At 42.6% G+C, this 27,217-nt stretch overlaps 1 protein-coding gene across 3 annotated transcripts in view; it reads right to left on the bottom strand.

Moving 5' to 3' along the window:
* The window catches only part of STX18 (syntaxin 18), a 120,918-nt gene that overhangs the window by 26,822 nt on the left and 66,879 nt on the right, over positions 1-27,217 (bottom strand). For 2 of the 3 annotated variants that reach the window (XM_019928514.3, XM_033856841.2), the window contains exons 3-5: positions 14,745-14,860; positions 12,925-13,002; positions 12,699-12,765 (exon numbers count right to left, since the gene is read on the bottom strand). The exons of the other annotated variant lie outside the window; for it this stretch is intronic. In XM_019928514.3, the coding sequence (XP_019784073.2) occupies positions 12,699-12,765; positions 12,925-13,002; positions 14,745-14,860 (261 nt within the window). The remainder of the gene's footprint in view (positions 1-12,698; positions 12,766-12,924; positions 13,003-14,744; positions 14,861-27,217) is intronic. 3 annotated transcript variants of the gene reach the window in all.

The following is a 27,217-nucleotide window of genomic DNA, read 5'->3' as shown; positions in this document are numbered from 1 at the left end:
GTAATTATAATATCAATCATGTTAAGTGTTCCAGTTACTATGGCTGAGTAACAGACCACTCTAAAATTTAGTGCCTTGAAACAATATTAATTATTTACCATCTATCCATGTTTCTGGGGTCAGGAATTTGGGAGCAGCTTGGCTGGGCGGTTCTGACTCATGAGGGTACCGTTATAGGGCAATGGGGCCCCACCATCTGAAGGCTTGACTGGGGCTGGGGGGTTCACTTCCAGGGAAGCTCATTCACACAGCTCCGTGTTGGTGCTGGGAGGAGCCTCATCTCTTCCTTGTGAGTCCATGTCAATGTGTTACCTGGCATGGCAGCTGGCTTCTCCCAAAGAAAGCAGTCTCAGAGACTATGGTAAAAGCTTCAAGGCCTTTTATAACAGCCTCAGCCTCAGTTTATAACAAACTGTCATTTCTGTCATATTCCACTGACCAGGCAGTTGCAATGGTCCACTCAGGTTCAAGGAGAGGGAATACAGACCTCATATCTCACACTCAATGAAGCAGTAACAAAATCACATTTTAATAAGACCATGGGGCATGGGATATGTTTGGGTGCAGCCATCTTTGAAAAATACATCTGCTATTCTAAGTATCATAGATATGCACAAAGATATAGTTTCAAGGATATTCAGCACTGCTTATAATAACAAAAAAATGACTTAGATGTTCATCAAAAAGTACCTGGTTTAGAGTTGGAAGATACAATGAAAGAGAAGACTCCATTTGCAATAGCCAAAACAAAAAAGATTAAAAAACTAACAATAACAACAAAAATTGCAGCGTAAACTTAGCAAGAAAAGCCCAAAACTCACAGATGTTCTTGAAAGATAAAAAAAAATACTGTAACAAATGAAAAGATGTATCATGTTCTTGGATTGAAAAAAGAAATACCATAAAGCTGTTAGTTCTCCCTAATTTAAAAATATAATGTGATCCCAATAAAAATATCACCAGGTTCCCCCCCCGCCATCTTGAAGTCAGACAAGTCAATTATGAAATTCATTTGGAAACATGCAAGAATAGTCCGAAAAACTGTAAATAAATATTGAACTCTAGTTAATGATATACATGCTGAAGTATTTAAGGATAAGTGTACTGATGTTTGCAATTTATTTTGAATTGCATAAAAAAATGCCAAATGGTGTTAACACCTATGGAGGGAAATTTGGTAATATCTAGCAAAATTATATTTACTTTCTAACCCAGAAATGACTTCTATGACTCTATCCCAAAGATACAGCAATAATATGAAAAAGTAGGTGCAAGGCTATTCATTGTAGCAATTTTGTAATTCAATTTTAATACAGCAAAATCCTGAAAACTAACCATATGTCCATCAACCTGGAACTGGCTTAATAAACTCTGGAGTACTATGGAGCTGTAAGGAATGAAGAATAACTCTCTATACTGCTGTGGAGCAAATCAAGCAAGGTGAAGAGAAGTGCGTATAGGAGGGAACTTCCTTAATCTGATAGAAGACATCTACAAAAAATCTACAGTTAACATCATACCTTATGGTGAAAGGCTAAATGTTTTTCCCTAAGATGAGAAAGAAGGTAGGGATGTAGTATACCTGGGCAACAAGAGAGGAGAGAGAACAATTACAAATCATTTTATGAGGCCAGCATTACCCTGATATGGAAATCTAACAAAGATATGACAAGAAAGGAAAATTAGACAAATACCTTCATGAACATAAATGCAAACATCCTTAACAAAATATAAGCAAACTGAATTTAACAATGTATAAAAACAGCAATGCATCATGGCCAAGTGGGGTTTATCCCAGGAAGGCAGAGTTGGTTTAACATCTTAAAATCGATCAGTGTAATACACATTAACAGAAAAGAAAAGCACATGATCATCTCATTAGATGCAGAAAAAGCATTTGAAAAATTCAAGATACCTTCATAATAAAATGTTTCACCGAACTAGTACTAGAGAGTGTGCAGGAAAGGGTTGATGCAGCAGGTTTGGGTGTTCCAACTCTACACATTTCAAAGAAACTGGCCCTGGACCAGTTCCTGGGAGATAACCACCAAGCTCTGAGAACATCCTGCCTGATAAAGGCTGTTCTTGTACGCCTGGGGCCTTGGATCACACCAGACATTTTACACTAACAATGTGATTAATGTTGGGGTCTTGGACCAAGCTGTATGAGTTCGACCTCTGGAGGGACTAGAGACTGATTAACTAAAGCCAGCAGCTTGGGTGCTCCATGCATACATGACTGATCCCCAATGAAATCCTGTGGGCTTCCCTGGTTGACAAATACTGTGTACATGTTGTCCCACATCACACATTCTCATTGCTGGGAGAATTAAGCACTGTCCGCGCTATTCCATTGGGAGGACAACAAGAAGCTTGCATCTGGTGGCTCCTGGACTTTGCCTTACGTGCCTTTTACCTTTGCTGATCCTAATCTGTTTCTTTTCACTGTAATACTATACCATGAGTATAACAGATTTTCTGGGTTCTGTGAGTCCTTCTAGCAAATCATTAAACCTGAGGGCAGTCTTGGGAACCCCTGACAAAGAAGGGAATTTCCTAACCTGATGAAGAGCTACAGAATACCTATAGCTAACATCACACTTAATGTGAAGCAATAAATCCTTGCCCCATAATTAGGAACAAGGCAAGGATGTCCATTCTAACCACTTCTATTCAACATGGTACTGGAGGCCCACATCCTAGGCAGTGCAATAAAGCAAGAAAAAGAAATAAAAGGTATAAAGATTACGTTATTTATATATGGCATCATTGTTTATGCAGAAAATTACACAGAATTTACAAAAAAGCTGCTAGAACTAATATGTGAATTAATTAAGGTTGCAGGACAGAAAGTTATTTTGCAGATACAAAAATTAATTGTATTTTCTATATACTAGCAATGAGAAATTGAAAAGGAAAATTAATAAAACAATACCACTTACAAGAGCTTCAAAAAATCTAGGAATTTAACAAAAGATGAGTAACACCTCTACTACGCTGAAAATGACAAAATATTGCTAAGAAAAAGAAATTTAAATATAAAGATAGAAATCAATGAAAAGATATACCATGCTTGTAGATAGGCATTAAGACATCCATTCTCCCTAAATTTATATATAGGTTCGATATGATCCCTATAAAAATCCCAGCAGGTTTTCTGAAGAAGCTGACAAGCTGATTCTAAACTTTCTATGGAAATATACAAAGGATCTAGAATAGCAAAAATAATATTGAAAAAGCAGAAATTTGGAGGATTAACATCAGCTGACTTCAAGATTTACTACAAAGCCACAGTAATCAAGATAGTGAGGTACCAGAATAAAAAATTCTGATTAATAACACTGAATAAAGAGTCCAGAAACAGATATATATGTATGGTCAATTGATTTTTGACAAAGGTGCCAGGTCAACTCAATGAGGAAAAGAAAGTTGAAATATTGCTGGAATAAGTGGATATTTATATGGAATAAAATGAACCTCAACCTCATCTCACTATATCAAAAAATTAATCTGAGATAGATGATGGGCCTAAACATAAAACCTAGACTCACAAAGATCCCAGAAGAAAACATGAAAGACTAACTCGGTAGACAATATAAAAACAGATAAATTGGACTTCCTCAAAATTAAGAGTTTCTGCTCATCAAAGGACACCTTTAAGAAAATGAATAGACAAGCCACAGAACAGGGAAACATATTTGTAGCACATATCGAACAAGGAACTTGTATGCAGGCTATACAAAAATAACTCCATTACAAGTCAACAATAAAAAGACAAACAATCCGGTAAAGAAATGGGTTAAAGACTTGAACAGACATCTCAAAGAAGCAAATATACGAGTAGTCAATAAGCAGAGGAAAAGGTGCTCTAGACCACAGTCTAGAGCAAGAGCTGAAAAAATGAGCTATTACTACCACTCTTACTACTGCCGCTACTATCACTGGGTAATAAGAAAAGGCAGAGGGGTGGGATAGTCTTGTGAAATCCTAAAGAAATACACATTTTTTATTCTGACAAGATGCAGACCAATGGAGGAACAGAAGAAAACAGCTGACAAAATCCATTAGTAATTCAAAAAATTCAGGGACTTCCCTGGTGGTCCAGTGGTTAAGACCCCACACGTCCACTGCAAGGGGCACGGGTTCGATCCCTGGTTTGGGAACTAAGATCCCACATGCTGCGTGGTGTGGCCAAAAATCTAAAAAAAAAAAAAAAAAAAAAAAAATCAAAAAAATCAGAGAAGGGAGAACACTGCTGTAATCTTTGCAAGGGACTCAGCAGGGTCTTCCAATTAGGGGCCAACTAGTGCTCATCTTCTGGGTTGGTGCTGTGGAGGGGGAAGGATTTGAGGAGTCTTGGTAGATCAGCAGGGGAGAGGTCTCGGGGCGGGGGGCAGCCACAAACTGCTTGAGTGTGCACAGCCTTGACCTCAGCCATGTTCCTCAGTAGGACTGGCCTGATGTCCTCCTAGACTGTCTTGGCTGACAGGTTACTCCAGTAATTCCACACATCCATGGCGGTTGGAGACTGGGTCCTTAAACCACTGGCTGATTGACTGCCTGAGACAGACAAATATGTTTAGAAATATGTTTGGAGACAAAAGTGGGCTTGGATCCTAGTCTGCAGCTTATCTGCAGAGTAGCCTCTAGTCTGCCACTTATCTGCAATGTGACAGGTATTTTGTTTTGTTTTGTTTTTTAAATCCTCTTTGCTGAATTTTCTTTATCTGCAAAATGAATTAAATAGCACTTTTCTAAAAAGGTTCTTGTAAACATTGAATGAGATCACCTGTGACAACGGACCTAGCACAGAGGTTGGCACGCAGTAGGTGCTGCCCTGGCTCACCTTGTAAGCACTGGGCCTCAGTTTCCATATCTGTAGAGCAGCTTCCAGTATCTTCTGTTCCAACCAATAAAACAAGGTTCCTTCTACCTTTTTTCGTTTCACTTCTTTGATAATGAGAAACCTGGCTTCTGGTATCCTTCCAATATTAACACTCAAAGTCATTGCAAAGACTAAATAACACAGCAGACCAAAAAAAAAAAAAGTACTATGGAAAAGGTAAGTACTTTATAAATTCTTACTGCTACTAATTCAGAGAGTAGAAATAACTGGGGGCTTCTCAGGGGAAGTGTCACTTAGGCAAACTCTTGAAAGAGGAGTAAAGTTTTGCCAGGCACAGAAAAGCAGAAAGGACGTTCTAGGCATAAAGAACCTAGGTGTGGAATTGCTGGGTCATTGGGTGGTCATTTAACTTTGGAGAAATATTTGGCTGGTTCTTTTTTTTTTTTTAATAAATTGGTTGTTAATACACACTTTTCTTTTCTTTTTCTTAAATTTCTTATTATTTATTTATTTGGTTGCGCCGGGTCTTAGTTGCGGCAGGTGGGCTCCTTAGTTGTGGCTCACCAGCTCCTTAGTTGTGGCATGTGGGATCTAGTTCCCTGACTAGGGATCGAACCCGGGCCCCCTGCATTGGGAGCGTGGAGTCTTACCACTGCACCACCAGGGAAGTCCCTGGCTGGTTCTAATAAAGAGTTACTTTATTAGAAGTAAGTAGCCATAAATCAGAGTTCCAATTATTAACCAGCCATAAATGAGAGTTCCAGTTGCTGCATATCCTCCCTAACATTTATCACTTTTATTTTAGCCATTCTAACATGTGTGAAATGGGATCTTGCGGGGTTTTATTTTATTGTGAAATAATCACATGCAGAGAAGTCTGTAGTTCGAAGAAGGCTTTTTCCTGAACCATTGGAGAGTAAGTTGCCAACCTGATGCCCCTTCAACTCTGAATATTTTAGTACTTCCTAAAAACAAGAACATTCTTTGATACAGTCAGAATACAACCATCTGTATCAGGAAATTCACATTGATACATTTCTCCCATCCTCTCCCTAGACCCCATTCTAATTTGACCAGATCTCAATAATATCCTTTATAAGAAAAAAATTCAGTTCAGAGTCACACACTGACTGCATCTAGTTGTCGTTTCTCTTTAGTCTCCTTTGGATTAAACAGATCTTAGCCTTTCCTTGAGTTTCAAATCCTTGATACACGCCAGTTATTCTGTAAGACGTCCCTCAATCTGAGTTTGTCTGACCTTTCCTCGTGGTTGGATTCAGGTTATGCATCTCTGGTATAAAAACAATATGATATGATAGAAGTGATATTCTATTTCCATACTTCTCATTTCATCCTATCAGGCTGTACATGATTTCACTTTGATCACTTGATTAAGGTAGTGGCTGTAACCGTAAAGTTACTCTTTCCTCTTTGTAATTAATAAGTCTGGGGGGAGGGACTGCTTAGATACTATGCAATTATCAATTTCAAACTTTCAATTTACTCATTTATTTATTCCTCTCTAGATGGGCTCATGATGCCCTACTTTATTCAATGGGTTATAATCTGCTACCATGTATTTTGACGGTCCAATTGTCTCTAATGTGGTCAGCAGAAGCCCCTTCAAACTGGCTTATGTCCTTTTTGCATGTCCCCATCACTCGCTGAGCCGTTCGTTCCTTGCTTTCTGGCACAACAAAATGTTCCAGGCTCATTTTATACTTTCCCTGACCCAGCCCCAGAATCAGCCATTTCTCCAAGGAGCGCTGGTTCCTGGAAGCTGAAATTGCTATTAAGAAGCCAAGATCTGAGTGCTAAGTATTCTTATTGCTACTGGGATATCGGTGCGTCCAGGCCCTCTCAGTGGACAGAACCAGAAAAAATGTGTATGTGTTTGCGGACCTAGACACGCATACACATTTACAACCATATTTCATTTCTATATCTACCTATGTAAAATGAAAACCATGAGTTCACACCAGTACTTTTCATTCCAATCCAATTTCCCTTTCACTCCCCTGAGTGTGAAACCTGGCTCCCATTATCCGTATATACTTACTATTTGATCAGTCCCCCTTGTATATCACCAACTTGCCACCTCCACTGCCACTCCTCCCCCATGTGGACACGCCCCTGTCCTTGCTCAGGCTCTCACTGCCCATGCTGAGCCACCCCTCCTCAGCTTGCTCACACTCTGACCTGCCCTGGGAAACGACAGCTCCCCGAAGCTGCAGACACGCGTCTTACGCTGCCCCACTCCATGGCTGCGGGACTGAATTGTTCAGGAAGGAGAGGGGCTTAACTGACTTTTAAATAAAGGGTTCCATTAATGTCTGTCGCCCTTTGTGTCCAGGGTATGCTAATGTGCCAGTTTTTAATTTAAAATGAATAAAGGACTGCAATGCAGCAGACACAGATGAAGTTGAGTGCTTTTTTTTTTTTTTAAGTGATAAAAACAGATCTAATTATACACAGAATGTCTACTGAGATCCTCAGGGAAATTACAGATTAACTAGTTGAAGGCAATTTGAGAAAAGCAATTTTTAAAAAGTCATCAGAAAGATCAGTTTATGCTCCATGATTTACTTAAACTGATTTCTCTAACTGAAAGCTGAGCATTTCATAACAGCAATCCAAACAGTTTCCACCTGGCCAACATCTGTTTCCAGGTCCCTTATTTGAAAGACTTTGGGATTTTATTTAAAATTTAAGAACAGGAAGAGATAGAAGAGAGGGAGAGAAACAGATTTTCCAGTTTCAAAACAAGAAAATATGTGGAAGAAGTTCTTTGCAAACCTTAAATAAAGCCCTGTACAAATATTTGAGAAAAATGATTAATATTCTAGAGTCAGGCATAGCTCTTATACTTCTTTTATGCCCCCAACAAAGACTCTGGTAGAAAGGAGATATTTTTGATACCTAATATTATAGCACTCTCATTTCAAAGATGGCTTTCAGTCTAAGGTATCCACTCTGGCACAGGTACCCTGTACTCCCACAGAGCAGGACTATCTCAAACTACCTTAAGCCATCTTCACACTTACAGATATTTACTGGGCATCTACTCCATACTGGGTGATTTTCAGGCCAGTGCTACTCAAAGTATGGTCCGCAGACCAGAATGAGACTATGAACTGTTTGTTACCGGTCTGCTATGAATAAGTACAAAAATGAAGAATAAGCATTTAGAAACATTTATAGCAATTTGATACTGCCATTTAATCAGGGGACTCCTGTCTCTGAACAGGGTATAGACCACTTCAGGTGTTATCAAACTACTGTGGTGGCTCACCAGCAGCATAAGCTACGAACTTGACCTGCGCAGTGGAACTTGACACATCAGTCCATGATGGACTGCAAAGAACAAACAGCAACAATGTGGTCCTTCACCTCAGAGACTTTGGTCTAAGCCAGGGGTCAGCATGCTTTTCCTGTAAAGGGCCAGATGAGAAATACTGTAGGCTTTGTGAAAGAACATATATGGTCTCTAACCCCATATTCTTCTTTTTTTCTTTTGCTTCTTGTTTTACAAACATCTAAAAATATAAAAACCATGTTCTCCTTGAGGGCTGTACAGAAACAGGCTAGATTTGGCTTGCAGGCCATAGTTTGCTGATCCCCTGTTCTAGGTGGTGACTAAGACAAAATCACAGGTGGGGGCAATATGGAGAGGTTGGTAAAAGGGTACAAACTTTCAATTATAAGATGAACAAGGTCTAAGGATCTGATGTACAACATGATGACTATAGCTCATAACACTGTATTGTATAACTGAAATTTGCTAAGAGAAAAGAACTTAAATGTTCTCAGCAAAAAAAAAAAGGAAAAAGAAACTGCTATATAAAAAATAAATAAAATAAAATACAAAAATTCAAAAAATAAATAGGTAAAAAAAAGATAAATATATGAGGTTATGAATGTTTTAATTAACTAGATGGGCAGGAATCCTTTCATAATGCATACATATATCAAATCACTACAGTGTACTCTTTAAATATTTTAAAATTTTGTACGTCAAATACAAAAAAAGCCAAAATAAAAAAAAAAACCCACAAAATCCTTGCTATGGACTTAGTATCACATCGTATCACTTCTTGTTTTCTTCATCTCTATCATCATTATCATCCCCAACACTGGCAAAATTTATTGAGCTGTTACGATGTGCAGGATACCGGGTTAGGGGCTGTGGATATGAAGAGGTAAACGACAAAATTCTGCCTTCACCAAGCTTCCAATCTAGTTGGAATGAGAGGACCAGATCATAAATAATACTGTGAGTACGTTCTTTAAGTACCAAATAAGTATGGTGAGAGCATGTGTTGTAAGTATACCAGTTTTTCTTTAAAGAAGGAAAAATGGAATGCAGCAAAATTTTTATCTTTTGTAACCAACCTAAGGGAGTAAATAATAAATAACTCAAGGTCATACACCTGGCCATGGGATCGGGCACTATTTCTAAAGTGTGTTTGCCAGGTGTTTCAAGAGTAAAGGGCTCCACAGTGAGCAGGGCTCTCTCTTAGAAAGATGGAATCAAGGCACAGGGTCAGTGTAAAGACTCAGGGAACTCTATACACTAAGAGTTTCTCAAACTTGTTTGACCATGGAACCTGCTTACAGAGTAACACTTATTTTACTTAGGTTGCCAGGATTTCCTCAGAATATCATAGGAAATTCTCACATTATCCTTTAGAATTAATAGTAGGATGTGACAATATTCTGATAGTTAACTTCAAGCTACAATGATAAATTCAGAAGGTGCTGTAAAATTGTCTAGACTTCCTATCTGTTGTTTCATAACCTGTGCAATGTTAGAAGAAACATCATCTTTCAGGCAATATGTTTTATCAATCTCAAGTCTCCCTTGAAGCAGAAAAAACAGCCAGGAGTTCCCACTCTAAGAATATCACTGTGCTAGCGAAAAGTGATGTGTTCAAATGATGCACCCAAACCCAGCAAACTTTAAAGTGAGGTTAGCCATGGGCAGATTCAGGATCAGACGACTCACCAGTGAATAAGAAAGAAATAGCAATTTGAAGAGAAGCCCTACTATTTTAAGTTTGGATGTGTTCCTGGATTTCTGTATAGTTTATTACACCTAAACAAAGAAAATGCTCTGAACTCGTGAAAAACAATATCAGAGGTTAGTTTTAATTTCCAGATCGCCACCTCAAACCTCTTCCCAGGAAAAAGAAAGGCGATTGATATTCAACCTGATTGCTTTCTGGAAACGGGAAACATTTCTGATGTTTTAAATTAGAGCACATACCCAGGAGGGCATCTGTTGGCTATTTCAACTTAAATCTTAACCAAAATATTCGTGCTTTCAGGTGATCAGGAGGATATGGGTGTACGTCAAACCCTTTGGGGATGACAAGGTCACCTGTGCCAATGCTGTGTCTATACTGCCCACAACCTTTCCATTTTATAAGCTCTCAATACATAGACCTGAGGATCCTGTAATGAGTGCCTGTGCCCCATTCCTTCCTTCACTCAAGAACCCTTAACTGAGCACCTATCTTGTGCTAGGCTCTGATTAAGGCACTGGGACCACAGAGAGAAAAGACACAATGGTCCCTGTCTTCAAAGGACTCTCAGTCTCATAGCAGGAGGAGGAACAGAGGTGAGACCCCCAGCAAGAGTTATCACCATCTGCATGCTCAGCTTAAGGCAACTAACAGCAGGTGCAACTGTCAACTCAGGTAGCACAGTGCCTAGGGATGGGTGAAGAGAGCTACATTTGACAATGGTGCATCCTTCTAAGCAATGGAGCCGGCATGGAGGGAAAACCCCAGAAAGCGCAGCTGAGACTACGTCTGCCTTCACGGGCAAAACATTTTCACCCCGTCTGGAATAAGAGCCCTTCGGTGTGAGAGATTAGTGCGATATTACCATTCTATGAAAATAAACACCATCAGAGAATAACTTTTCTCTTACACTGTGAAAGGTTTAAAATACAAAACAATCAGACTGCCCCTTTACTAACAAATACGCTCTTCTTTCACCAAGAAAAAAACAAACATGAGAGTAGCAACAATGCCATAAAACATGAGAACTTGGGTTTCGCAAATCTATTTTATAAGAATGATTTTTAACATAACCATCACCAATGAAAACAAAATAATACAAAAACAAAGAACCCACCAATCCAACTTGACAGTGAAAACAACTCTACTTAACAGCCAAATTATCTTCAGGAAACTTGCCATTCATTCATTCATTCATTCCACAGTCCTCACTGAGTGGCTTCCCTAGACTGGGACAGGCATCATGCCGCACACTGGGCTAAGGGGGCGTACTAGCAGCTTTCTAAGAGTGGAAGTGTCACACCTGACCATGACAACGCGCAGGGAACCTACATCGGAAGGAGCTACTAATAGGGCCCATGGGAACTGCGAAAGGCCTTAAAGAGCAAGCAACATCTTAACTGGGGCTGGAAGTATAAATAGGAATTGGCTTGCCACGTGAATATAGGGGACAGGGGCAGGGAATATAAATATATATGTGAAGGGCATTCTGGGCAGAGACCTCAGCAAGGATTAAGGCATAAAAATTTCAAAGAACAAGGCCTCTTTAGAACACAAAGTAGTCAGGTATAGTCAGAGCATAAATCCATGGAGACCAACTAAGAAACAAATCGTTATGGGCCTGGAATGCCATGCTGTGAAGTTTAGCTTTGTAAAGACACTGGAGCAAGGGAGTGATAAAAGTATACGTATGTTTTAGGCAGATGCCTTCTGGGGTAAGGTGAGGAAAGAACTAGAAGGGAGGGCTGGACTACATTGTGAAGGGTCACACAGTTATTTCCCTCAAGGTCCTCTGCTCAAAGTAATTGGCACAGGGCAGCTATCTGACAGGAGACGAGAATGAACTTCACTGCCTAAATGAGAACAATTCCCATCTGATCTTAATTTGTCCAAACCTCTGCTGAGAACCAGGAACTGAGGAGGCAGCTGCCAAAGCCTCTTCTTACTTTACTCAAGGTACCTGTTAAGTCTCAAGTGTCAAGGTCCGCCTGAGATAAGGAAGCAGAATTGGCATCTCTCGCTCTGGTGGGTGTGAGACCCAGTGACCACGCACCACCTCTCGATGACAAATCACACACCATCAAGGCCCTAACTTCTCCTCCAGGACTTGCTTTGGGCAAATACTCTGCCTGCCCTCCTGCCTGAGCCTGGCCTGCTTTCTTCCTCTCTAATCCCTTACCCAGATTATTTTCTTTCAGCATCCAACACAAAGCCCATTGTTTGAGAAATCTGCCCTGGTTAACCTGACGTTCAAATCTGAGTTCAGCTATGTGACACTGTGCAAGTAACCCAAATTCCCTGAGCCTCAACTTCCTCTATAATATGGGGTACTAATACTTTTTAATAGAGTGGCTGTGAGGACTAAATGAAATAAACATAGTGCCTGACACATGGTAAATGCTTCAGAGCAGATAATAGTATAAGTTAACATATATTAACCACTCAACGGCAAGTGTTTTACCTACATCAACTCATTTTATTCTCACAACAACCCAACAAGGTAGGTGTTATAAACCTTTCCATTTTACAAGTGAGGAAACTAAGGCACAGAGAAGTTAAGCAATCTTCCCACGGTCACACAGCAAAGCCACGATTTAAACACAGGCTGCCTGCCTGCAAGCTGGAGCTCTTAGGTCCTAGGCTTTGCTACTCAATGGTACCAGTCCCACCCTGAACTTGCTACAGATCTCACTAATTATGACATATCCTGATTAAGTTAGCTTATTTTTCATGTTTATATAGCAACCCAGTCTGACTCTAAAGCATAGTGCTCTACAAACTTTATTTGCTATTATTAATTAAAGAACGCCAATGGAGACAATACTTACAATCTTTTCTTGTCCACCACTCGCTTAACTCGGATGGCTCTTTGTTCTGAGTAAAGTTTACATACTCCTGTTCAGGGGAAAATAGCAGAGACCACTTAAAACTGCTTCTCGGGCAAAGGTATCATTAAATACAATGAGACAGGACAGTCTTCAGCTAGCAAAGCTAAATGTTGCATCCCATCTATTGTGAAATGCCACATTTGCCCTTTAAGATAAAATGAAATACTTTTTAAGTAATCTTCAATGAAATCCAAAACAGCACTCCTGTGCTCCTTCACTTGCTGGGAATGTATCTCCTTGTGGGCTGTAACAGAAAAGGACAATATTCAGGGCTCTGTATTCAATTACACAGAAGAACAATTCATCTTCAGCTTCCTCACAACAGTTTCTTTATTAGAAGTATTCTTAAAAATACAGCTATAAAACAAGTCTTGTGTCAAGTGACATTACATTTTTAAAAGAGTAAGATTTATTAGGCTTTGTGAGAGTAAAAGATTCAACCTGCAGAAAAACTAGTCAAATAATTTATGGGTTATTACAGCACATAGGGATGGCATCTGACACAGCCCTCTTCTTGAGTGCTGACCCTGTTCGTATTAACAGCGCCCAACGCTCAAGCTGACCTTCAAGTAACATGTTTAAATCAAACTCAGAGCACACACGCCCCCTGTGCCTGCCTGTTTTTCAGCCTGGAATGCTCCATCCTCTCCCCTCAGCCATTCACATTTCCTTTACACACCGAGTCAAACCTTCCTTCTCCAGGAAACCTTGTTTCTCTGAGCCACAAGGATGCCTTTCTTCTGTGAACCATCACTTCTTCTTAGAGTCCGTGCCAGTTACTTTGCTAAGACAGCTCCGGTTTATGAGAGCCTGAGTACCTACCGTGTGCAGGCACCCTGTTAGTACTTCACGTAAATCACTGCTAATGACCCAAACAAGGCAAAAGGCAATTCTAATTAGGCCTGTTTTACACATGAAGAAACTAAGGCTCAGAGTCAATAAGGAGGCCAAGGTCACTTAATTCCTCAGTTTATTAATGTTCATGTATATTTTCTAGGTTATCTCAATGAATGTCCTTAAGGGCAGGGGGCATGATCTGTTTCTACCATAGGGCCGCGTAATCTGAGATTCTTAGCTGATCCATGAAATTGTACACAAAGTTTTGTGCATATGTATATTTTTTTCTGGCAGGAATGTCTATAGCTTTCAACAGACTCTCCAGGCTGTCCATGGAAGCTTCCCAAACAAAGTCTGTGTCAAGCACAACAGCATCTGGCCACTTGAACTCTATGCTATGTTAATGGAATCTGTATCTGCCTAAGCAAATTAAAAAAGAATCAAGGAAGCCATCTCAGCCTCTCAGTAAGATTTAAACATCAGTGAAAGTGAGACGATAACAGTAACCCTAATGCTAGCTATTGTTCTAAGGATGCCATGAGAATTCTCATAAAAACCCTAAGCAATATACCTAAGAGATATATGCTAAGAAATATCTCCATTTTATAGATGAAGAAACTGAGACCCAGGGTGATTAAGTGACTTGCCAAAGGCCATATGGCCAGAACATGGTGGAGCTGGGGTGGGTACATAAGCAGCCAAGGCCCCAGAGTCTTCCTCTTAAACATGAGCGTCTGATACTGCAGTTTACTTTAATACTCTAAGTAGAGAGTTTAGAGACCTTGTATCCTTGTCCACATGCCATCAACTGCTGCCCCTCCCAGTGCCACCCAGGACACAGGCACACACGCACACACCTCCACACACGATTCATCTTCTCTGACCCTGGCCCCTTGGTAAATTTTTGGTTCTGTCTGGAGAGGTCCTTTCCGCCTCCCTCTCCCCATCTGTTTAACTTGAATTCATGGCCTTTTCATTATTGTTAACAGCTTAGGTTAAAACACTAATCAAGAAAAAAGAATTTTAAAGTTCTGAAACCTAAATCGAAATAAGAACACAAAAGAGAGCTTTACGCGGCTGTGCCACGTGCATGCTGTAAGTACTTAATTGAGTCACAGCTGGCTGGCTGCATCTTGTGGGGCACGGCACCTTGTGTTCTCAGCTGCTGGATCGCTTCTGAGCAGGTCCTCATGAATGTCTGAGCATCCTGGTCTATCTGGTCTCGTTCTGTGTCCGTCATTCTCCCATATTCAGACATGACATGGCTAACAAACAGAGAGAGAGGGACAAAATTAAAGGGCAGCAGCAAATGACCACACGTGGAGTCACGGGGTGTGAAAGGAAGAACAAAGTTCCCTGCTGCCGTGACGTTTAAGCTGAGACTTGAAGAATGAGGAGGAACTGGCCAGGCTAAGAGGTGGGAGAACGCTCTAGACAGTAGAACCAACACTTACGAAGGCCGTCAGGAAAAGCTTCCTGAAGACCAAACTGGAGCAGGCCACGCCAGCGAAAGAGTGTGGCGGGCCTGGAGTGGAATCAGGGGCCGGAGCACACAGGCCTTGTTAAGAGTGTGGGCTTTGACTTTGAGAACAGCGGGGCAGCTACTGATGGCTGTCACAAAGCACACTGACAGAGTTGGAGTCCCCCAGAGGAACCCCTGGGGGCTGCACGGAGAGCGCTGTGGGGACACCATTTGTGAAGAGCTGTTTCAGGCTGGCATTTCTCCCATGTTGACAAGTGGTCTTCAAAACTCACCATGAAAGAGCTTTTAGAACCATTTCACTTCCCCTGATAATCAGTTAAAACTCTAAAGTTACTGAACAAGTAAGGGTGCCCACTTTCAGTAATGCCGCACCCTGAAGCTGTTGTAGTTATATCTCTGTGCTCATTTCTGTAAGACATGGGTGGGTGCTGCAGCACTATTATGAACAGTGATGAGACACCCTGGACACTACAGCTGAAATTCAGAATCACAAAATGTCAAGTTAAAAGGGACCTTAGATAATCATTCCACTTCCACCCACCAGCTGCACTAGCCCCCGTTCCCATCCTCACTGAGAATAAAATACAAAGTCCTGATATTCCCAACCTCCACCTGTGACCATACTTCCTGCCTCTCGTTCCCATTCACTTTGCTCCAGTCACACTGGCCTCCTTGCTATCCCCCAATCAGACACACAACCTTCGGCAGCCTGGGCTCTCTCCCAGCAGATGCCTGCCCTCTCTCTGCCCTCGCATCTCTGCTCACACGGCCTGACCAGAACCAGCCCCACCGACCACCCCCTGTGCCGCACCCAGCACTTGCCCTCAGTGGTGGTCACTGCCTGTGTTGGTTATTTTTAGTTTTTATTTTCTTTAGTCTCCCTAATTCTTTTGTTTTAAATTGAAGTATAGTTGATTTATAATGTGTTAGTTTGAAGTGTACATCAAAGTGATTCAGTTATACAGATTCTTTTCCATTACTGATTACTGCAAGATGTTGAATATAGCTCCCTGTGTTGTACAGTAGGTCCTTGTTGTTTATTATTTATTTATTTAATTTTTTTTTGGCGGTACGCGGGCCTCTCACCGCTGTGGCCTCTCCCGTTGCGGAGCACAGGCTCCGGATGCGCAGGCTCAGAGGCCATGGCTCACGGGCCCAGCCACTCCGCGGCATGTGGGATCCTCGTGGACCGGGGCACGAACCCATGTCCCCTGCATCGGCAGGCGGACCCTCAACCACTGAGCCACCAGGGAAGCCCTGTTGTTTATTTTATATATAGCAGTATGTATCTGCTAATCCCCAAACTCCTAATTTATCCCTCCCTACCCCTTTCCCCTTTGGTAACCCCTTTGTTTTCTAAGTCTGTTTCTGTTTAGTAAATACGTTTATTTGTAACAATTTTTTAGATTCCACATATAAGTGACATCATATGGTATTTGTCTTTCTCTGTCTGACCTACTACACTTAGTATGATAACCTCTAGGTCCATCCATGTGGTTGCAAATGGCATTATTTCATTCTAATTTATGGTTGAGTAATATTCCATTGTGTATATATATATATGTGTATATATATATATATATATATATATGCACACCATATCTTCTTTATCCATTCATCTGTTGATGGGCATTTAGGTTGCTTCCATGTCTCAGCTGTTGTAAATAGTCTGTGCTGGTTATTAAGTCACTGTCTCTCAGCTCCAAAGCCGCCCTCCCACACTCTGCTTTGTGATGTGAGGGCTGCAGCTCCCCAAATCACACTACTCCTCTCCGACTATACGTTCCTTACCTGGCTTGTTTTCCTCTACAGCACTCTGAAATAGTAACGTCCATCTCCTCCCAGGAGAATGCAAGCTTCACGAAAGCAGGGACTTTGTCTTGTTTACTTCTGTTTCCCCAATACCTAAAAATGCTGTCCCACACACAGTAAGTGTGCTAACATTAGCTGAGCACTTAGGATGCGCCAGACACTGTTCTCGGTGCCTAACATGTATTTTATTTACTTTTTAATCCTTGCAATTCATTCATTCACTCACTTGTATACTAGCCCCCCACATGTCAGGCACTGTGGCGGGGCTGGAGGTTCAAAGTTAATTAAGTAAGGCTCATTTCTGATTCCCACAGAGGGTACCACACCACAGGGGAGACTGGCACAGACATGGGGGGCACAGGAACTGCGGTGGATGGCACTGGTCTGGAAGTGGACTGTGGGACCCATGCGGGGAGTGGTAAGTTCATGCAGGGGAGGTGCTGGGCAGGTGGAGAGCAAGAGTCTCCACACAGGAGACAGCGGGAGAAGACCTGCTCCAAATCCCCAGCCTGTGGGTCATGGTTGGAATGACCACATAACGTATGATCTACAACAGGACACATCTGAGAATGAAAGGGAAAACAGAAGTATACCAGGTGGTCCCTGTAAACCAAGCATCCTAGCTATGGACCTCTGGGACCCCCTAATTTATTTCAAGGGGCAGCACATCACATGCACCCGGTCAGTGTCTCCACGCTGAATGTGCCTAGCATATGTCTACACAATTTTCCAAAGGAATGCAGACGAGATTATAAGTACACATTTATTTAAAGTTACCAAATCTGCATTAGCAGTTTCTTCAGTATCAATAGGTTCCCCCAAATACAACAATCATACAAAATACAAATATGCCACTATCAACTGGAAAGGAGTCCCTGCAGTACAGAAGGTGGGGACTGCCGGCTGGCGTAGTCATTGGAGGATTTTAAACAGAGGAATCTGCATTTTGCATGGGGTCTTCTGTGGTCGCTGGCCTGGAGGTGGATGAAATCAGACCCCAGTTAAGAGGGCACTGAGCATCCAGGAAGAGATGAACAGAGCCTGGGCAACGCCATGTCAGTGGGGAAGAGGAAGCATAACAGATCTGAGAGAGATCTCACAGACCGGGTCTACAAGACTGGGCTGACTGGGTGTGGAGGTAAACGAGGAGACGCCTAGGACACAGAGCACAGAAGAAAGCACAGGTGTGGAAGGAACGATGGTAAGATGCGGGGCCAAAGACGGCACGGAAAGTTCAGGACGTGACAGATGAGGAGATGGAGCAACTTGAGAAAGGGTTCAAACTCTGATTCTGCCGTGATGTTGTAAGAACAGCACTAGCTATATAATCAGCGTTTGAAACACTCATCAAAAGTAACGAACGTTTGCCAGTGACATAGCCCCAAATTAAGAATCACCATAACAAAATTACTACTATTTGGAAAAGGTTAACCATCTGGCAAATAATTCCAAAAGATATATTCTCACGGGACATGCACACCTAACTTTTTCAAACTTTGATTTTATTTCCTTTATGATGTGCAGAGGAATAATTTTATTACAGACTTCAATTTATCTAAATATTAGATTCAGTTTAAGGAGATTATGTTAGGTATAGTTTTGGATTAGTCAACTTATTTCAGGGAGAAACAAGGAAAAAACCAGAGGAGTAAGTTTATTCGCTGGTTCAGAAATTTAAAGGAATAGGCTTTTAAAAATTATCTGGTTGGTTACTATGTTAAGAAAGGGCAAGTTCAAAATTACAAAATACCACGGACATTCTGCCTATTAATTTAATACGCAATTAGATACTTCCTGAAGACAGAGAAGGAGAGAGAGTAACGTAAGTTATTTTAGACTCTGTTCCAAAGGTTACTGAAAAGGTTTGGACAAAAGTTAAAGACCACGATCTCATTTTTGCTATAAATATTAAATATGAGCAAGGTATATGCCCAATATATGTTATGAAATGAAACTGTTAATGTCTGGGCTACAGCCATGAACAAAACATAGACCCTGTTCTCAATAAACTCCATCACAACAGGTAATGTCCACAGGCTTATGTACACAACTATACATCATAAACAAAGGTTAACAGCCATATAACACTGTCCATGCATTAACACTAATTCACTGTTCTAAGCACTTCACATATATTTACCCACTTAATTATCAAAATTCTATGAGGTGGGTACTATTATAATTCCCATTTTACGCATGAAGCAACTGAGGCACAGAGAGGTTAAGTAACTTGCCAAGGTCACACAGCTAGGAATTAGCAGAGTTGGGATTTGAACCAAGGCATCCTGCCTCCATACTCTTAACCACTGCTCAAAGCACTTCTTGAGTCATAAAAGGTAGAAGAGTTCAGAAGAGGGGACGCTTATTCCCTATTAGCTAATCAGAAGGAAGGTGATCTACGAACTAAATCTTGAAAGGCAGGATGTAGCCGTGGGAGACAAGAGCAGACACTCTGAGCAATAGAACGGAATCGGGAGAGAGGGAGCCTGTCTGGAGAACAGTCAGTGGTTCAGTTTGGCTGGAGCACAGGCTAGGTAGAAGCGATGAGTTCTTGGTGGGCCTCCAGTATGACTTGAGGAGTTTTATTCTGTAGCCAGTGGAAAGGCAGAGCTTGATGAAGATAAATGTGGCAATTCCACATTTAGCTGGAAGAGAGGGGGAAAATCAGGTGATGGGTTATGGAAATCAGGCAGAGAATCCTGCCTTATTCATCTTTATATCCCTAGCACAGGTAGGGGCTAGTAAATTTCTGTCAAACTGAAGACAGGAGCCATGGTAGAGCGTGGGTGGCAAGACTGAAAAGGGGTGATGGATCTGAGATGTAAAAATCGTCAGGAACAGAGTAGATGTTGGAGGCAAAGCATCAGCAGACCCTGAGATCTGGGGCCTGGGTGAGCAAGAGACAGCAGTAGAAACAAAGAGCACAGAAGGAAGAGGAGAAAGAACTGGAAGTATGAAAGAAAGAAGCTGCTAACAACACTTGTCCCTATAATGCAACTCAAAAGGACAGAAGTAATGCTCTTGAGACCAGATGGTCTACGACTGATACTTTGTTTTCAAAAGCGAAGCCAGGGCAAATGGTCTTCTAAACACTTTGTGATAAAATCTAGACAAAGTGAAGTTCTGAAGTTCTATAATTTATGAAGGAGAAAGGGAAAAGTCACTGTGACATACAGCACAGTGGCCACAAAGCTGACACAGGACTGAGGTTACTGACGCTCACCGCGGCCTGATCAAGAGAACAGGACACTGGTGCAGTCCACAAACTAATAACAGACTGCTTTCACATGACGGACTCAAAAAATATTTGGTTGCCTGGATTTTGTTTAATTGATCTGACTCTTTCCATCCTAAACTTCTGAGGGCTATAGGAAGAGTCTGGCTCCTGGAAGAATGCCAGGAGTGGGAAGCAATGAGAGAAGGGCCATTTGGAGTTAAGAGTCCGGAGACCGGCGCTGTACGGAGAACGGAGAGTTACTAGCTCACCAGCAGCTGAGTTTAGGATCAAGTGGGAATCAGACAGAGATAAAAATATTGGCTTTATATGATTACTAACCACACATGGCCCCCTAATGGTGCCTGGCAATTATGCGGTATGTTCTCACTGTGTCTGCTTTCCCACTCTCCCAGGTGCCTGTTTCCTATCTTCTCCTCACAGCTCAAACCTCCAACACCTCCGTCCCCATCTGCAGCATCAGTAATAACTGTGCTTCCTGGTTTCTGAGAGCTCCTCCAAGCTCTCCCCACCTCGCTTCCCATGGGCCGGCACACTGTGCCTTCTCCCCAGCTACTAAGGATGAGGTGTCCATCTCCTAGCTCTGCCCCTCCACCTGGGCACCAGGTTGGCCCCAGTTTCTCTCTCGTGCACCATCAACCGTAAAAGAATTACTGCGCAGACACGGTGCTCAGGCAGTGTCCGGCACACAGTGAACACTACACGTGTTAGTTCCTAATAAAATCAATTTTCCCCGTCTACTGGATCTTTCCTAGCCACATACAAACATGCTGTTATTTCTCCCAACTTAAAAAACAAAAGGAAACATCTCAAATCCATGTCTCCTACCAGTTACTGTCCAATTTCCCCGCTTTTTTCAGTAAAACTCCTCTGAGACGCTTACAACCCTGTCTCCATCTTCCTGACTATTCTCTCTCGACCCCATCCAAAGGGGCTTTTGCCCTCATCCCCCCACTGTGGTCCTCACTCCCCAGGGTCACCCCTGGGTCATCCCTCCCCTCAGTTACTAATGGCTAATGGCTCCCCTTCCCCTGATTTGCTTTCTCCTCTGTCTTCCCCGACAACACACTCTCCCGTTTCCCTCCTATCTCCCCGGCTGCTGCTTGTTTTCAGGCTTTTTGTTGATACCTTTTACCCTCAGTCCCTCAATCTCTCCACTGTCTACGTTGCTCCCTTGGTGAGTTCAGCTAGGCTCGTGGCTTTTTTTTGGTCGGCGTATATACCAGTTCTACAATGACAAGTCCAAATTTATGTCTTCAGCTTGAACCTCTCCTTGAACCTGAGACACGTATATCTAACTGCCGGCTCAACATCTCTATTCAGATGTTTAACCTGTGTTGCAAATATGCCCCAAACTGAGCTCCTGCCCGCTCTCTTCAAACATGCTCCCCCATCTGGGTTGATGGCAATTCCATTCCTTCTAGCTGCCCAGGCCCCAAACCTGGAGTCATCCTTGCACCTCTTTTTCTCTCCCAGCTCACAGCTAATCCATTAACAAATCTCGTTGGCTGTACCTTCAAAATAATTCCAGAATGTGACCTCGTTATCACATCCACTGCTAACCCCTCTGGGCCATGCCATCGGCATCTCTCGCCTGGACTGTAACGTAACCGTAGCCTCCCAGCTGGTCTGCTGCTTCTGTCGTGTCCCTCCACAGATTATTCTAACACACTAGCCTTACTGATCTGTTAGAAAGTTACTCAGATCCTATCAACCCTCTGTACGGACCTTCTAGTGCTTCCCCCCTAAGAGTAAAAGCCGAGGTCCTCACAAGAGCTACATGAGCCGTTAAGACGGCTCACGAGATCTGGCTGCTGCCCCCTCTGAGCTCATCTTCAACTACCACCCCCCACACTCCCCAGTCCCTCCTGCTCCAGCCACCCTGGCCTCCCTTGCTGTTCCGTGAACCCTCCAGACATCCTCCTGCATTAGGACCTTACACTTGCTGCCGTCTTCTCCTTCTGGAATGTCCTTTCCCTGGATGATATCTATATAAACAACTGACTGCTTACTTCTTTTAGGTGTTTACTCAATGTCCCCCCATCTTAAAAAGTCCTTCCCTAAGCTACGTTTATAAACTTGTACCCTCCCTGACATTTTCTATTTTCCCTTCTCCCCTCCCCCTAAAAGCATTTATCCTGCTCTAACACTATTATGTTTTACTCATTTATTTTGTTTCTTTTCTATCGTCCTCTCCAAAATATAAGTTGCATAAAGGCAGGGACATTTGTCTGTCTGTTCATTACTGCATCCCATCATCACGAGCAATACCTAGGATTTAGTAGGCTGATAAATCAATATCTCAAGAGCCAAATACTTTCTGAATGACCTCACTTAATGCATGAGGCCGACCTGAAGAGGCCTGACACACAGCTACACAACTGTGCTCCTTAATAGGTCCCTCCCGGATTTATTTCACTCCCACCCTGAGACCTGCGGGCACCCCCCCTTCCAGAGCCTTCCCTGGAAAAGTGGAGGCACAGAGGGGCAGGGAATGTGTCCATCCTGATGACAGGACCCCAAGAGAAGAGGGAGGAGTAAGCCTGAGGCTCTTCCCAGGGCCAACCAGGAGGCCAGGCTCCTCTCCTCCCTCATTGTGGCACCTTCCCACGCCCCAACCCCAGGGTCCACATTTTCGGGGGCAGGGGGTCGTTGGAAGGAGAGAAGGAAGCCCACAGGTTCCTGGGGAATGGATGGTCCTCCCCTCAGCAAAACCTGAAAAGCAACAGAGACCTATTTCCCTATCCCAACCCTCCCCAATATTTTGTTTTCTTAACTAGTTCGGCTTAACATGGTAACCCCAGACAGAATGTACTCTACCTGAGGCAGAAGACCCAAGAGACAGGGGAAGGGGCTGGGCAAGCACGCTCCACCCTCCTCCCAACTCCCCGGTCAGGTCAAGGCGGGCGGAGTGAGAGCAGTGAGCAGAGGGGTGGCGAGTCCTGTGCCGCCCCTAATAGAAACCACCTCTCCGGAAACGGAGGCTAACGGGGTCAGGAACAAATAAATAAGACAGGTACCCACTTCCAAGTGGCTATGTACCCTGTGGACGGAGCAGACCTATAAAGGACTAATTCCAAAAACATTAGATTAACATCCTCCTACTCTATTTTGACTTAATGGAAACTCAGCTCAGTAAAATTGAAAAGGTCTAAAGGTTAATTTGATAAAACTGATTACTCAATTAAAAGGTGATGTTCCTTTAGGAGACATTATATATTAACCTTTTAAACTGGAAATTGACAGTATGGTTATTCTATTAGTAACAACAACAAAAACCAAGTTTCTCCCCCAGGTGGTATTGTTTCGTTGCCAGGATATTGAGGAAAAGGTACATCTACCAGAAGTGGAGGAATCAGTTTTAATTAAAATCATTCAAGAGATCCAGCCAGAGGCTACCTAGGTTGCATGCTGTTCTAGTAAAATGTCATTATTTAAAAAAAATTAAATGGGTCAATAAAGTCTGAGCTCTACATTGTGGAAAAGATTACAGCTTCCTAATTATGCCAAGCTAACATAGCTTTATGGGTCTGAAGGTAATATTTCTCTCCATTCCATGATCACACTCCATCCAAAATCTTCTCAGTAACAAGCCAAGGCCAGCACATTGCATTGGGAGGCAGAGCAGTAAAAAAAGAAAGGCTTTAAACAGTCTACCACCTTTGGGAGGGAGAGCTTGATGGGAGAAGATAAGGATGGCCTTTCTCCATCTGGAGAGAATGTAGGGCATGGAGGGGAATGCTTATTCCCTAGTCCTCCTGTTTCTACATGAATCCACTCCTCTAGCGTGACACCTAACCTCAGCATCCTCCCTCCTGCCCCTCCCTTGGGGGCAGGGACTTCTCTGATTGGCAGCCTGGCAGAAGGACCTGGGCATGGGCGTGAACACACATGGAGCCACAGCTCCTCTCTGTCCTCTCCTCTGGGATCTGCCTGCCCTCTCTCTCATATGCTATCAGGGGCCTCTGTGCTCCGGGGCTGTGACCGTTCAGTGGCACTAATGGCTGAGTGCGTCTAATTCAGGAGCCTTCAGCAAGGTCACCCTCCTGCAGACCTAACCTCTGCCGCCACCCTAGGTTTCACTAGTGATCACGCTGAGAACACGTCCATCTCTGTCAGGTCGACTTGACTCTGGCATCCTCTCTCTCTCTTTCTCTCCCTCCCTCCCCCTTCTGGCAGGAAATTAGAGGTGCTTGCTTTATCAACTGACCACTGCCGCAACCTCATCACAGGTCAAATGGGATTCCAATTCAGGTACCATTCACCAAGGGACTTCTATGTGCCAGGAACTCTCACACATCTCTTTTAATCCTCACAAGAACATTATCCACACTTTATTTAAAAACAAACAAAAAAAGCAAGCACAAAGATGTGAAGTGAGCTGTATACACTTACGTGATTAATACATGGCAGAACTGGGACTAGAACCTAGGTGTGATTGACCCTCCAAGTCCCTGATCTTTCAAAGGGACCAAAACAGGGGTAGGAGTGAAACTCAGACTGCACTGGCTGGCCATGAACTGCAACTGGGAAAAGGAATTAAAGACTGAGTTTCTATAATGGGGTAATGACTGGTCAAGACTAAGAAAGCCTCAGGAGCTCTAGTTCTGCTGACGCTGCAGCCACACAACCAGTAAGTGGCAGGGTGAGATGGGCTCCAGGGAGCCTGGTCCTCCGCCCCAGAGTGTGCTGCCATGGTAGCCGGGAAAGGGGGAGGCCGAGGCCAGCTGCCCACTGTCCTGAGCAGGGGCATGAGGACTCGGAGTTAAGTCCACACCTGCTCTGGAAACACTGACACACTGTGTGGAGCTGAGCTGTGCTGTTTGAGGAGAAATGCCTTAATCCCACCATTATAATCAAAAGTATAAAACTACTGCAAAGTTACAGAGTAGCAGCCTTATAATCTTTTTATAAATCCACTGCTTTTTAAAAAAATTTTATTTATTTAATTCATTTTTGGCTGCATTGGGTCTTCGTTGCTGCGCTCGGGCTTTCTCTGGTTGCGGCGAGCGGGGGCTACTCTTCGTTGCGGTACGCATGCTGCTCACTGCGGTCGCTTCTCTTGCTGCAGAGCACGGGCTCTAGGCACGCGGGCTTCAGTAGTTGTGGCGCGCAGGCTCAGTAGTTGTGGCGCACGGACTTAGTTGCTCTGCGGCATGTGGGATCTTCCCGGACCGGGGCTCGAACCCGTGTCCCCTGCACTGGCAGGCAGATTCTTAACCACTGCGCCACCAGGGAAGTCCCCTCATTGCTTTTTCCTTTTGCATTGCATTTCAATTGTACTGTCTTATTTGAATCTCCTGACAAGTGGCAAGTGATCATCACTCTCATTATTTACAGCAGGGCTCCTTAAACCTTTTCTGGAAAGGGCCACATAGTAGACATATTAGACTTTGAGGGCCACACAGCCTGTCACAGCCACTCAGCTCTGCTGTCATAGTGTAAAAGCTGCCAGCGATAACATTCAAATGAATGGGTGTGGCGCTGTTCCAATAAGCTTTATTTACAGACACCAAAAATTTAATTTCATATAATTTTCTTATGTGGTAAAATATTATTATAATTATTATTATTTTTTTTAAAACCTGGTTTTATTTCTTATGTATTACAAGTATACTGTTAGGAGGGACAGTGTATTTGATTAACCAGGGAAGAGGAGGTGGGGCACTGGCCCAGCATCTTCCCTTAATTTCATCTTCTTTTTTTTTTTTTTTTTTTTAATATTTCTTTCTTTCTTTATTTTGGTTGCACCAGGTCTTAGTTGCGGCATGCAAGTGGGATCTAGTTCCCCGAACAGGGATGGACCCCGGGCTCCCTGCATTGGGAGGGAGGAGTCTTAACCAGAGGCACCAGGGAAGTCCCTATTGTTATTATTTTCCCTCCAGCAATTTAAAAACATAAGGACTATTCTCAGCTCACAGGCTGTACAAAAATAGGTAGCGGACTGGACTTGGCCTATAGGCTGTGGTTTGCTGACCCCTGGTTTAGAGGAAGACACTGCATTTTACAGATTAAGTGACTTTCTCAGGTTTGCACGGTTAATAAGGGGACAGGGTGGCCTGAACTAAACCAACCTTTAAAGCATTCACCTGGCTGGATGCCTTTTCAAGGAAAAGGGGAGTTAATAATGGATTTCCATGAGAGATCTCTACAACCACTTATTTAACCTAAGTTGTAAAGTACTAAAGAAAGGAGCTGGAACTGACAGGCTTATACCAGTTTTATTAAGCTTTCCAAAATGACTGTCGCTTCCATTTTTATGCACTATAAAATTAGCATCTGATGCACATACACCTTTAGAAATAAAATTTACACTGCCATCTAGTGGTGACCAACTATTTTAACTGAGAACTTTAAAATAAGGTTTTCTTGGTACTAAGCATTAGAATAATTTAGTATATTCCAAAATTATGCAAATGAAATACAGTTAAAAGTATGAAGTAGACAAACTGGTAGAGATTATTTAAAATTCACCTGGGGCGTAATTATTTTCTCTGTTAAAGAATTTATATGAAACATTTTCATTTTTGCATATATTGACAAAGTTTTTTTAAAAATCAGATTTTTTCTGTATTTTCTAACTGTGATAGGAAGGCTTCTGAAGGGCAAAATCCCTTGTTTTATAATGATGAACTCCTAAAAAGATGCTTCTAATGATGTCACTTCGTATGTCTAATCCAACTTTTCCATTAATTTAGGTAATACACTTGAAGCTGACTCCTATGGTAGAAATGCCACACTAAAGCCAGGTGCAAATGTAGGCCAGGGAAGAGCAGGAGGCATGATATCTGCACGGCGGTGTTCCTGTGTCTACTGAGAGCTGGAGTCTATTCCAGAAGCCACTTTGGAAGGCTTGATCAAAATGCTTTTTCTTTTTAAAAATCAACCTAACCAAAAGTTTCTTCACTAGAGGCAAGAGCTCTTGTCTTTCCAAATGGCATTTTTACATGACCTGCATTATCTCTTCATTTGCTCAGCAATATGCATTCAATGAGAAACTGCCCCATTTCTCTCCGCATGTTTCACAACATATATGGCACACAAAGAGCTACAGACACATGGGAACATCAGAATAGGGGACATTGCTGTGAG

The sequence above is a fragment of the Tursiops truncatus genome, chromosome 5 (genome assembly GCF_011762595.2).
Source record: "Tursiops truncatus isolate mTurTru1 chromosome 5, mTurTru1.mat.Y, whole genome shotgun sequence".
NCBI classification, from domain to species: Eukaryota; Metazoa; Chordata; class Mammalia; order Artiodactyla; family Delphinidae; genus Tursiops; species Tursiops truncatus.
Note: the sequence above shows the minus strand (reverse complement) of the source record. Positions and strands in the feature narration are given on the sequence as shown.